We start from the raw sequence: 14,404 nt of genomic DNA, 5'->3' as shown, positions 1-14,404 counted from the left end.
TCCATCTACGAAAATTAGTTTTGATCTTGAAAAGTCGGGTCTTCCCTCCACCGAATGTACTCGTCGATTGAGTAAAGGGGTCGAACTAGGAGCCAGTTGATAAGCCGCTGTCTCATATTCTTGATTGGCCCTGGAGTTTTCAGCTCATCAGGCAGGTAGTTGGCAAGTTTGGCACCGATGTGTAAGTGGATATGCACATCCGCCTAGACACCGATGATGAACAAACAAGAAATGCTTGTTTAAGCAGCGGAAATGCTTATTTCTAAAAAATCATGCGACGATGTAAGAGACAGCCTTGCTGATATCAAAAATTGGTACTCACCAAGGAGAGATTTGGCATAGGTGTCATCAGGAGAGCTGGTGGGGGCAACATCAAAAAATCAGGAACGAGGGAGAGGAAGGAAGTCAGAGAGTCGATTTGGGAAGTGACGGTTTCGGAAGTGTCAGTGCCAGTGTTTGTGTGTGGAAAAAATCTTTTAGGCGAAATAGTGTCAAGTGCAAACAAAATGTAACTTATAAAAATCGTGTATTTAATTTTAGGAACGTAATATTATATATCAGGATTTATTAATCATTTTAATATGTCTCATTTAAAATTCCAAGGCACCTGTACCTAAAGTGATAAAAAGAAAGGATTATCATGTGTAGAAATTAAATTAATAGTTTAATATTGAAATTTATATTTTCCTATTCCATATACTTTATGTAAATGTTCTCAATTTGGTAAAGTGACTCATTTGTTTTAATCATGTAATTTTATGTAAATGTTTAGATGTTATACAAACCGAATAATTATTGAAACACTACAAAATTTACTAATACATGTTATAGAAAAAAGAAATTACTCATAAATTGTAATAAATAATTCAATATTAAACATAATTCATGATTGGCATTAAAGTTTTGTGTTCAATATGTCTGTTGATGATTTACATTGTTATTTAAAATTTAATTCAATATAATGAGATGCTACTATAAATAAAATATGTGTTGTTGGTTCATTTGAGTGTATTGTATTGCCAATCGAACCTACTATTTAAATCCTCTCACAACAGCCCTTGCTCTTAATATATTTTAATATTTCACAACCTTAATCTAAACAAAAAAACTTACATTCGTTATCTGTGTATATCCGAATTGGATACATGTATTTTCTAAACATCACAGAAAGGAATGTTATTAGGTGTACACAATGTTATGTCGACACATCAAAACTAAGGAGCTTAAAGTAGGTGATAGCGATAAATCGTCATCGAATTTCTCATGGAATTTACGTAGTGAAGTTTCATGAGTGATAATTGCTGAAAATATTGTGTAACATGCTCATGACATCTGAGATTAAATTACCATCATCTTAACATTGAATGGCTGGTACAAGGCAAACCGCTTCAAACCGTGGATGCCAGCAAAGTCTCTTCATAAATTATTTTGTATTGGATTTATTTAGATACTAATGAATATATTTAGTAAACTTAACCGTTTACTTTCTCAATAATGTGATGTCATTCATGTACACCATGTGTAACAACTGAATAAAGATTTTTCTGGTTTTAATTTTAACTTGATCAGTACATTTGAGATTTGTTTTCATAGCTCGGCGACATAATCACAAGCTGGATATTCATCTATTGGTAAATTTACAAAATAGTCATTGATTACATTGATACCAAAGGAAACAAGGTTATAATCATTTGATTTTCCAATACCTAGGCCCTTAACCTTGTTCTATAGCGACCTCATGAACTGCCTGATTGTGTCAGAGAGAGCTTCTAAGCCTCGTCTTCACATGGTAAAATAAGACATTGTTTAACTTTTTTAAATGTTTTATCATACTCTTTGGCCCAGGACTGTTTTGGCTGATTGATTTTTTAAGAGTAGGTCTTGTTAATGTTATGTAATTCTGTTTTAGGAGATGTCAACTGAAATTCAGAGACAAGATTCTCGCCGAAGGAGAAGACCTGGTTGATGCTCAAGCCCAGGCCAATGCTACACTGGACCTGTTGAACAGGCTGAAAGCTTTCTCATTCACTATAAAGGTATACACTGCCTTTTATTAAACCAATATGGCAGCAATCAATTTGAATGTTGAGTTTAGCTCCATTTCACCTTCCTGGAAATGACTCCTGGAATCTGGAGTCAATGTCCGTGTGAAGAGATATAAAAAAATCGACGACGAAGAAGCTCAAAAAGAACTCTTTGCATCAGAGACACCTAAACTTCAAAAATGTAATCTAGATGAAGAGATGTTCTCATTGTCTCATCAGGTGCATAACTGACTGCACTACGATGTTTCATACACGTTACCAAATCACGGTGAAAGAACCAAGGATTCAAATTTCCAGATTTCAGATGCTGCACTAAACGGAAGGTGAAATGGGGCTGAACTCAACATTTTTATTGAATTAACCCCTCCCAATGTAGCTATGTTAAGGAATCAATAGTTGCGTATTAATTTTAGAGTGGTCAAATTTTATTATTAAATTTGCATTTTTACAATTTGAAATTTTATGTTTGTAAATATTTTGGTACTGTAATAAAAATGGTCTTTCAGATATATCAAGTAGTACAATTGTTTGTATATACTAAATATACAAGATGATTTCTTAAGAAATCACAGTACCAGATATAAATGTATTTGCTTGAAAAAAAAAAAAAAAAAAAAAAAATCGGTGTGTACATAACAATTACTTTCATTATCCATTTGAGATTTTTAATCAGTGTGTAGAATTCATGTGCGAATTTCTAGTCAGTAGTAGTAATTAAGCTTCAGAATATATTTGTGGAGATTATACTTTATAGTCCATTTAATAAACTATTTTCTATCATCATCATTGACGATCAAATTATAAACACCTCAAGTTATGGTCTATTGTTTTCATAGAAAATAGTGCTAGTAAAAACGAATGAAATCACTAGTTCATAGAGCTAATATTACAACAATAATTAGTTCAATTAGAACCAATAAAATATGCCAAAATGCAAAACAACTGAATGAAAATTTACGTAGTATACAAGGCTTTCAGAGCCATAACGGTCAAATGGCTGCAGAGATTTTTTTAATGGATTCCTCAATAACTCAACCCTAAAGAACTTTTTGAAAATAATTTCAACTCTGTAAAAATGCAGGATGTCCCAAAACAGAGGGTCCCATGTTTGAATCTCAAACACACATCATGAGGTACTCCATTTTAATGGTTTTTGCATCCTGAACATTTTGGTCAAAAACAAATTTGATTGTGTCTATTTGCATCAAAATGGCGGTCTAAAGTGTATAGGTCCTTCCCAACCTAGCTATGTTAAGGAATCAATAGTTGTGTATTAATTTGGTCAAGAACAAATATGATTGTGTCTATTTGTATCAAAATGGCGGTCTAAAGTGTATAGAAAATGGTGTGTTTTTTAGATTTTGTTGTTGTTTGATCTTTTAAGTAATACCATGCATATCTGTACTTAAAATAATGTATTACCACTGTAAAATTTGCTTTTTTTAAATGTAAAAAATGCCCACAACACAAGCATTTAAATGGTAAAAGGAAGTTTGTGCCATATAAAATTAAGGGTTGCACAAAACTGAACAACTTTACATTTAAAGTTCTTTTCCATTTCCAACCATTACATAACCGAATGTAGTAGCCACTGCATTTGCTCTACTAGAGCTTACCAACAGGATAAGTGTTTAAAATTTTCAACTTTACGTAATATTCTTCTTTTAATGTTTCCAGGCCAACCAAGACTACTTTTGCAATGGTAAAGTTCCATGTTTCATGGAAAATCCGGGTTTAAAGATAAACAATGAATTCAGGTAAGATTTTCAGTATAAATTATAATTTTAACTCTCAATGCCACATAGCCATAGTCATAGTCATAGTCATAGATCTTTATTCAAAGCTGTAATATTATAAATACAATCAGAATAGTGTCACAAATACAGATAGACTAATATCATCACAGATACAGATTAACTTATCTAAAATCTTATGTTAACTTAACATAAATATTGTTAATTTGAACAACTAAAATCAACTCAATTTTTATTTTTGTTTAATGGCCCAAACCCTCAAAAGATTCTTCAAAAGAATAAAATGATCGTGATATGAGATAATTTTTTAATTTATTTCTAAACGGATTGATTCCTTCAATTTTTTTTATGTCAATAGGAATGTATTGAATAAATCGTGTACCGGCGTATTCAGTTTTCTTTTTAAACAGCTCTAATTTATGATTTTCAAAAATTATACCACTCCTAGTATTATATCTATGAGTGGTATAGTTAGGTATATTTTTAAATTTTGTGTAAGTTGTTGTATCGTATATGTATATTGTATATGTATATCGTATATTGACTGTAAACAGTAAAAATTCTTAATTGTGCAAATAAATGTTTAACGGTTGCTTGCCATGGTAAATTTAGAATTAACCGTATTGATTTTTTTTGTAGTATAAGAATTTTTTCAAGGTTTTTATTTGAAGTAGCTCCATATACACTGATCCCGTAGCTTATATGGGAATGTATTAAAGAAAAATAAATTTGTTTTAAAGTATCCTGGTTACAAAGGTTTTCCATCTGCCTAAGGGCGTACAGGCCAGATGATGCTTTTTTTATTATGGTTTGTACATGTTGATTCCAGCTTAAATTTTGATCTATTATTAGACCTTGAAAACAAGTTTCCTCTACCTCCATTATATTTTGGTTATTTATCTTAATGTCATATTGAAAATTATACTTCGATTGGTGTGTTTTAAAGGGTATAAAATGTGTTTTGCCGGGGTTAAGTAACAAATTTTTTTTAGTTAAAAAAGAGTTAATTTTATTCAAACAATTAAGAGATGATGTTTCAATTACCTTAGGATCTTTTCCTTTGACAATATTATGCTTGAATCATCAGCGTATAAACACATTTTGTTTTCCTCTGCTACTGCAGAAAGTCCTGTTATATAGCAAATAAATAGTAAGGGACCCAAAATTGAACCTTGTGGTACGCCATACTTTATGAGCTTTTTTTCGGATACAAAATTGATTTTGTCTTTATTTATTAAGTATGATAATTCAACGTATTGATTACGGTTACTGATGTAAGAGTGAAACCAATTTATTTCTTTATTTTTTAAGCCTAAATCTTCCAGAACATTTATAAGTTTGTCATGAATTATGCTGTCAAACGCTCTAGTCAAATCCATAAAAATTCCTAAAGGTCTATTACCTTTATCTAATTCCTCTATTAAATTTTGCACAAATTCTACTGATGCAGTAATTGTTGACCTGCCTGGACGAAAACCATGTTGTTGATTATCAAGAAGATTATTTTCCGACAGATAATTTAACAGTTGTTCATTAACAACTTTCTCAAATATTTTAGAAAACGTCGATAATAATGATACTGGCCTGTAGCTCTCCGGCAACTGAGGATCTCCCTTTTTGTAAATAAGAATTACTTTAGCCGTTTTCAGTTCATCCGGGAATTTACCAGATATTAGAGAAGAGTTTATTGTGTGTGTTAACGGTCTTAATAAATGCCTTATTGCTTTTTTTATTATTACAATTGGTACTTCATCAAAACCAGTAGAATATTTATTATTAAATGAACTGACAATTTTTTTAACTTGCTGTTGTGTAACTTGACTGAATCGAAATACTTTTAAATTTGGATTCCAATCTCCATTACAATAATTTGAGGATTTAGGCACATCTTCATCACCATATGGGATATCTGCTGATCCACAACATTGATGAAGAAGTTATTAAAAACATTGCAAACTCTACCTGGATCCAACAACAGTTTTTCTTTATCAAGCAACATAATGTTTTCTTTTAAATTCTTATTTTTACCAGTTTGCATGTTAATTAACTTCCAGGTTGTTTTATTAACGTCACTTGAACATTTTATTTTGTTATCAATCTAAAAAATAAAATGTTCAAGATAAAAAATCTTTTTTAGCTTGAATAATTTTTAGTTTAAGATCACGTTTTTTAATTTTTAGCTGCTTTAAGTTATTATTTTGTTTGTTCTTTCTATATATTTTTTCTTGCTCAATTAAATTTGTTCTTTCGTTTTTAATCTCTTCTGTCACCCAATTGTTTTTGGATATGCAATTAGGTCTTAGATTAGATACTTTAGGGAAACAAATGTTAAAATAATGCAAAAAAAAATAGAATGGAAAGTACGAAACTTGTCATTGACACCAGACATATAAACATCTATCCAACTTTCTGATCCTAAAAGTTTTAAGAAAGTTTTAATATTACTTTCGCTAAATTTTCTTGTTAATTCTCTATATGTCTTATGTTCATTGCTATCTGTATCATAAAAATTACCAACTTCCATCAATTGCCCGTCATGATCAGATACTGCTGTGATAATCCCCTCCACTTTTATATATTTTTTATCAATATTGGTTATAAAGTTGTCAGTTGATGTTGCAGTTCCTTTACTAAATCTAGTAGGAAAATTAACTGCATAATACACTCCATGTTCAGTTAATATATTTCTAAAACTTTTTAAAGTCAGATTATTATTTAAAATATTTATATTGATGTCCCCAGCGATAATAATGTTACTAAAGTTATTGCAGAGAACATTCAGAAGTTGGTCCAGTTTTTTAAAAAAGTTATTGATTAGACTATTATTCTGAGATCTGTATAGGCAAACAATTACAACATCAACATTTGCAATGGTAATTTCTGAAACACAACATTCAAATTCCTTTTCAGTTATTAATTTGTCAATTGAAAATTTACTTATATTTTTACTTTTGATCCCATTTTTAGTTAACACCATAACCCCTCCTCGTGTAGTTTTAGAACGGCAAAAAAAAGAACTTAGTGAGTAATTACATACATTAAGCCGAGAAATTTCATTTTCGTTCATACTGTGCTCACTAAGAGCTACAACATCGGGATTCAATTCATCAAGAGCAATTTCTAAAAGGTCAATTCTCGTAGGTAGGTATTGTAAATTTTGATGGAAGATGGTAATTTTTTTTTTTTCTAATTTCCAAGTTTTAACCTACATTGTTTTTGTTCAGTTCCTTTTCTAAAAAATTTTTCCGATATACACTTGACGTCACTGCTTCAGGTCATCATTTCATTAAATGATTCAGGGGTAATAATAATAATAAGGCTGTTCCTCCATTTATACGTCACATTTAAAGAAATAGATGTTTTAAAACAATAAATCTTTTACATCTTTTTGCAACAAAAATCTATTTATGACATTTCACAGCATTGAAACATTGAATAGCATCATATTATGGTGATAAATAATTTAGTTCTGCTAATAATGCTAATAGTGAAAGTAAGAAGGAAATATATATCCTCAATATGTGTATCTGATAACATTCTGTACATATCACAGTTTGTTTAATTGTTCGTAACAATAATAGGTGGGATTATGATGGGGGAGAAGAAGCAGGAGCGTTTGCTCTCCGAACTCGTGATTATCCACAATGTTGAATTAATATCTAATATTTTATGGGACTCCCACACTTAACCACAACACCCTACAGAAATTGGGTTAGACTTTTGTATTTCTTTCCATAACAGTTGAAATAGTAACATTTAACTTAGTTTTTATATTAAGTTAACAAGTGGAAATAAATTTGAGCCTTCCATAACTTAAATGCAATTTTAAATTAAAACATGTACCACGAATGTTGTAAAAGTGAGTATAAAAAAGTGTTTACAAATAACAAAGCTGTTTAACGTTGTTACTGTTCAATGAATTTTTTTAATGCATATTTTTTGGAAAAATATCTTATTCAGTTCTTGTTAGAAACATTAGAAATAACAAAAAATGCAAATGTGACTTATAACATCGCAGCCATTCAATAACAGGATGGTAACACTATCCGTCTGTAAAGTGACAATGTTCACAATCTCAGCTGTAAAATTATGGGCAAGTCAGTATAGATCAAGATAGAATCAGTCATCAGTCTACTTGAGTGGGGTAATCTTAATATGAAATAGTATGTGGTTTGGTTTGTGTTTATTTATTGTTCATCATCTCCAATTAGAAGCTTATTAGGAGAGAAAACTTTTTCATAACATTTCTTAAATTTCTTTCATAAACTGGAATTTTATACAAAGTGGGAATTCAGATACTATATACATGATGTGTGGAAATGTGGTGGGGCAGATGGAAACAAGATAAGAAATGAAAAGTATTCTATCGTTGGATAATTTGTTTTCTAAGGATATGGAGCAGAGTAGTGAGTGAATTGCTTCTGAAGGCAGATGCACTATGAGACTGTGCTTGAGAAGTAGTTAGAATATCAACCTTCAGCAGATTAGGTATTATTGCTACTTTTGTTTTATAATATCAAGCCTTTTTTAGGTTAAAAAAGGCACAATATTGGTAATAGAATTCAGTAATTGTTGTTGATTTTTTTTTGCAGGATAATAAAATACAGTGAGGTGTTAATGATACCTACCATTATCAAAGAGTTTTGTGAAAAACCTACATTCCAAGAACTCATTTTTGGAGCTGACTTTCCTTGGGAGACAAAAATGCAAATTTCAAGGTGAGGCACCAAATACACGATTTTGGGTTGTTTTATCTATCTGTGTACTGATGCATGTGTTGTGTTTTCTCAATTTTATTTAGTTTGTTTTGTTTGGTTTAATTGGAAAGTAAATTAAATTAAATGTACCTGCAGTAGTTGATATTGTCTCAGAACACCTTCATTACAACATTCAGTGCTTGGTTTGGAATAGTTTGTAATTAAGTTTATTTATCAGTCATATTCAAAATAATTTGTGCTCTCAATGACTTTTTGAAAATTGTATGATCCCCCCAATAAATACTGTCAATCTTCCAGGAACTTTCAACACAGACTGGTAGTTTAACACCATACTACTTGCACAATATGTAAGTGTTAAATTTTAATCCCTTGCAGTTTGATTTCCTTGGCTGTGCATGTCTCAGTTTGCGCAAATTAATTTGCATTTTGGTACCAGAACAGTAAAGCCACACTGTGCTGAACCGCCCTGTGTTGATATTATTATTATGATTAACAGCACATAATAAGGTACACAACCGATGCAATAAAATGTGAAACTAGTAACTGATACAAAAACAGCTGAGTAAAACAGTGTATAGTGGAGAGTAGTTCTAATATTATCTGGTGGATTTTGTGAACATGTTTTGGCTACTTAATCCATAAACACGATCTAAATGTTATTTCACTATCTAAAACGTTCATAAATTTCAAGGATTAACAGGATTGTACAGGGAAGAACGGGAATTCTCAGGGAATTTTTCTAACTACTCAGGGAAAATTCAGGGGATTCTAAAATTACTTTGTAGATGTTTTAAGTTTTGTTGTCACCTAAATTCTTGTCTTCCTTTTATATGAAATGTTGAATTATAAGGTGGGAGGATCTTTGTAAGTCTCGATTAAAAATAGAGAAGTATAAAAGTCTCGAATCCACAGAATCTTCAACAAAAACTCGGTATTCGAGAATCGAATGACGAGACTTGACAATCGAATCTGGGGGGGATCCGCTACTTATTTAATTATCAGCTGATTGGCAGTAGGAAAATTACTTAAAACGTGTTGTGTTATACTTTGTGTTTAAACAACTAATAGATAAACATTTGTACTATAGATCAAGTAATTAACTAATCGTTATATTTTCGTAAATAATATTTTATTTCCAGTTTATTTTTACGTTTATGTCAATTACCCATTGCAAAAACATGGTATTATTTTACTATGTGTAAGGAGTATCTACAGATAAGAGTTTTTTTGTATTATTATACAAATTGTAGACATCACTTTTTTCTACTAAGATCAACTCAAAAGAAACATTTCCTCTAGAAACAAAATTTTTAATTTTGTACCATCAGAATTTTTTGTATTGTTATTTAAGGGGAAGAAAATAAAAAAATAACATTTTAAGGTTTTATTAAAACAAATTAACCACCAGTTAAAAGGTTTGATTTCCTTAGACCTGAAGAGGATGTGCCAACCCTCATATAAATCATAATCACATTTTACAGGTATGTTTCTTATAGAGGACTAATCCACCGATTGTTTACCTCATCAGATGACTCGGTAGACCCGACGCACATGGCTGTGTTTCACCCTATAGATCTGAGCGAACTGAAAGCTTATTTGTTGAACAATCCGGGTGAAAATATGAAGTACAGGCTAAAACCTCCAGAGAAGTTCCCATCCCATAGGTAAGTAACTTTTGATATAAGTAATTGATGCATTGTATGTCATACTCTTATTATTTACTGTCTTCAATCGGATATGAACATATATTGATACAGAAGCCACTTAACAAGCAGTGCAAAAATATGTAGCATAGCAGTTTGTTTTTTAAGGATGGATTAATTGTTATTAACTCTGCAAGTCACGTTAGGTGAGGATTTTTTAATGTAATTTTTGTTCTCTGTCAGAATACATTGTTATTAGAGGTTACATCTCTAGGACATCTCTCCTCTACCCTCCTGCCCCATCACTTAACAGTTTCAGTTTGGAGTCAACAGACTGACGTTCAGATGTCATTTACCGGGGTTTCCTTGTCCGTGTGAGATAGTGAAACGTTTTCATTTGTGACTTTTTTGTTGTTTTACTGGTTACCAAAGCTTTATGTTTATAAGTTAACATGAAAATAGAAAGAGAAGAAGTCAAGTAGAAATTTAATTACAAAATTATAGATCGGCTTTCTAAATATTTATTATTCTGTTGCTAAATGTTGACATATGATATTGTACTATATATATATATATATGTGTGTGTGAGGTGGAAAGCAAAAAGGGACCTCTTGTTGGGTGAGTAAAATTTTCAGTACAGACCAAATGAGTAATTTGGGTCAAATACATTGATTTTCTGTTTTTAGTCTAATATTGTTCTCTAACTATCGTTCTGCATTGTAAATCGAATGGTATGTTAGTATTCGACCAGATAATACTCAAAAAACAATGAAAATGAGACCTATGTCATGCTTGAGAAAAGGGACCTCTTGTCGTATGGAGTTATAATATGGAGCCGACAACAGGTCCCTTTACTGCTGCCAATGGCACAGTGTAGCGGGTACAGCGGTTATCGCAAGATAACCAGATCAAGCAACGTCGAGCGTGGCCGCTGCTTGGATAGGTGACCGCTGAGCGATCCTGTCCTTGCAAGCGGCCCACCTGCCCGGCCATTGGTGGTGGTTCGGAAGTCACCTTTAAGCCGTTGGTCCCCAGGTTAAGTGTTAGAGAGGGCTTCTTAGCCCTAACTACGCCTGGTAAAATAAGACATTCTTTACTTTACTATACTTTTTAAAATGCTTGGATTATAAAGCGCTTCAAAGAAAGGCTTCTCCTGAATTCTGTTGATATTTTTTGGAACTATTACGAGCGGGAGCTAGAGGTAGAATGTTTGCTGGTCCTAAAAAACATTGCCCTTCAACAGAAACCGGCCAGATGTTGCGTTGTAATTTAATCAAGTTGGAGTCTTTGTCAGCTTTTTGAATATTCTAGATGTGTTATAAGCAACTGTTAATAAAGGATTTGTTTAGTGTTTCTTTTAAAATAATAGCTATAATTTAATATAGTATGTGTTTTTACATTCGGTACAATTACTATACGGTTGGCAGCCATTAACAGGTGACAAACAAAGTAATCATGATAAACAAAAACAAAGCTTCACTGTTGTTGTTATCCTAGTTGTTTGTAAACATTTATCAGTGAAATGGATGAAGATAAAGTTTTTAATGTTTTAAATAGTTTAAGTTTTGGTAATAATCAAAATATTGGTGATGAGGACTACGGTGTTTACGCGGATTATTTCTCTGAATTGAAACTTGGTGTGTTTGTTCCTATGTACATAAGGAACAATAAAAAAATATGCATACAAACAAATTAAGTTTATTGAGTTACAATTTTTTTATTCTACAGTTAAAAAGCCTATTTTTGTTTGTACTATTATTTTATTAAAAAATGTTAACATGTTTTATAATTCAAACAAATATTACAAGTTAAAGCCTACTTTTCCCCTTTGCGTAATGAAAGAAAAATCATCTCATTATATTAATTTTTTAGTTATGAATTGTTCGGCAGAACTTTACACAAACATCAAAAGAGTGCCTGTCATAAATGCTTGGTACTGACAGTGCCAACCCCTCAAAAGTGCTTGGCACTCAAAGGGTTAATTAATTGTATTATTACACAATTGCTAACTTTGCATCATAATCACATACTATGTAATTTAATATTTATTCTGCTGTTAGTAACTCAGTTCTCCTCTAGAATGCATGCACGAAATAAATAATTTGTTACGTATCTCTAATTCGTATGTCATGCATCCTAATGATAAAACAAGTTGTATTATGATGAAGTAAAAATTCTTACCAATCTTGCATACATATACAGTATTTTACATAATCTTATAAAACTTTATAATTTCAAATTTGGAACAATATTGTAATTTATGTTTTAATAAAATAAAGCTAGTATATACCATTTTTCAGTTTGAGTTCGTTCATTTGTTTTTGTTTGTTTTGTTTTTTTTTTTAATGTTATTTGTGTTGGTGATTCTGTGGTGGCTCCAAAAGAGAAACAGTGTATCTGTGCCAAGTTTTGTGTGAATTCGGGTGAAACGTTTACAGAAATTCCATTTGTTGAAAGAGGCTTCAATCATGATGTCATGATTGATACAAGAGGTCCAAAGAAGATGAACATTGTCAGAGTGAACCCACTTTCAGGACACCACTATTGACGATTGTATTGACAGAGTGGACAGTCTGATATCATCAAATCATTGAATAATAAACCATGAAGAGTACATGTGTTTGTTAAACATTTGCCAATAAATGATGACTGGAAAACTGAAGATGCACCGTGAGTGTGAAAATTTCAATCCAAGTTGAGAAAGAATCAAACTACAACGAGTTCAGATCTGTTAGAAACTTCTTTAAATGGCATATTGCCTTTTTTACTATGTCATCTCTGAGTATGGTGGGTATCTCTAAACGGGGTGTGAGTATGGTGTTAAAACAAATGGCATCACACTGGAAGTTGAAATGCTCACCGATCCCCTAAACAGCTCCCCAGATGTTCATATTTTTTCAACTAGAATAATATTTGTGTTAAAAATTTCATCCACTAGTCACGGCAGTTAATCGTTTTTGTTTTCATGAACTGAGGGACTTTCTAAAAGCTGTGAGCAAGAAGATACCTGAGTTGTGACAATTGAGGAATAGATGCCTGTACCTTTCTGTGTTACTCATTCAGAATTATTACACAAAACATCATGCTGTCGCTATTTGGCTTATTTTAGTAGATCTTTCTCCAAAGGATATTTGTCATATTTCCAAAACTGAAGAAACAGACAGGGCGTAGATTTGATTCAGTTGAATGAAAATTTTATGAAGGAGTGAAACCTCATTATAGGAGCTTGTAAACTGTTTGGGAAAAATAGCAGTCATCGGGTTATACAGATCACCCAATGGCTGTAGCAACTCCTTTTTTGAAAATTTTGAGCGACTTCTTAATGACCTGTTTTTAAATTCTGTGAAGTTCCTAATAATGGGAGACTTTAACATTAATGTAATGAATCCCACCGACCCCCTAACCCAGCGGCTTCGCGATGTTTTAAATTCTTTCAATCTAAATTGGTCCGTGAATTCACCGACACGAGTGACCGCTACGACGAGTACTGCCATCGACAATGTTGTCACAAACATTCCTGACATCACAGTCTCTGTTTTGAACTCTGCAATCTCTGACCACTTTGCGCAGGGGGCCGTGATCCGTGGGTGCAAACTTGAAAGTCAAAATTCAAAATTTAAAATTGCAAGAGTGATTCGGCCCCAGAACATTCGCCACTTAAACGATGTTTTGGAAGCTGAGCCCTGGCAATTTTTGGATAACTCTGGAAGTGTCGATGACATGTATGCGGCATTCAGTGATAGTTTCAACTATTATCTGGATGTTGCTTGTCCGTTCAGAAGGACCAAAGTCAATCACGCACCTAAAAAAGGCACGTGGTTGACAAAGGGAATTCTTGTATCTCGAGAAAAGCTTAAATTCTTTCACAAAATTTTCATTGGAACCCAAAACGAACATTTCAAATTTTTTTTCAGAAATTACCGAAGGATTTATAAAAAAGTCATACGAGCTGCTAAAGCCTATGATGTTAATAAGGCCTTGGGTAACTGCGAAAACTTCTCGAAAACAGCTTGGAAAATCATAAACGACTTTTCTCGTGATACACACCAGATAAAAAACACAAAAGAAATCGCAATTAAAATTGAAGACAAAATTGTTGAAAACCGAGCTCAAGTGGCAGACGAATTTAATAAATACTTCTCTTCCGTGGCTACAGTGGGTTCGGCATTAACTGAACCTCGGTTTCACGGAGGAGATGCTGTTGTATCGGTTGCATCCATGGCCATGGCTCCTGTGTGTGAAGG

General features: G+C 32.2%; 1 protein-coding gene across 1 annotated transcript in view; it reads left to right on the top strand.

The window, feature by feature from the left end:
- Positions 1–14,404, top strand: part of LOC124371754 — a gene marked incomplete at its 3' end in the record, with an annotated part of 90,901 nt that overhangs the window by 43,173 nt on the left and 33,324 nt on the right. The window contains exons 11-14 of the mRNA XM_046830095.1: positions 1,910–2,036; positions 3,723–3,802; positions 8,392–8,517; positions 9,999–10,181. Coding sequence (XP_046686051.1) covers positions 1,910–2,036; positions 3,723–3,802; positions 8,392–8,517; positions 9,999–10,181 — 516 coding nt within the window. The remainder of the gene's footprint in view (positions 1–1,909; positions 2,037–3,722; positions 3,803–8,391; positions 8,518–9,998; positions 10,182–14,404) is intronic.

This window comes from Homalodisca vitripennis, unplaced genomic scaffold, assembly GCF_021130785.1.
Source record: "Homalodisca vitripennis isolate AUS2020 unplaced genomic scaffold, UT_GWSS_2.1 ScUCBcl_1907;HRSCAF=6114, whole genome shotgun sequence".
Lineage (NCBI taxonomy): Eukaryota > Metazoa > Arthropoda > Insecta > Hemiptera > Cicadellidae > Homalodisca > Homalodisca vitripennis.
This window is presented reverse-complemented; position numbering and strand designations above follow the sequence as displayed.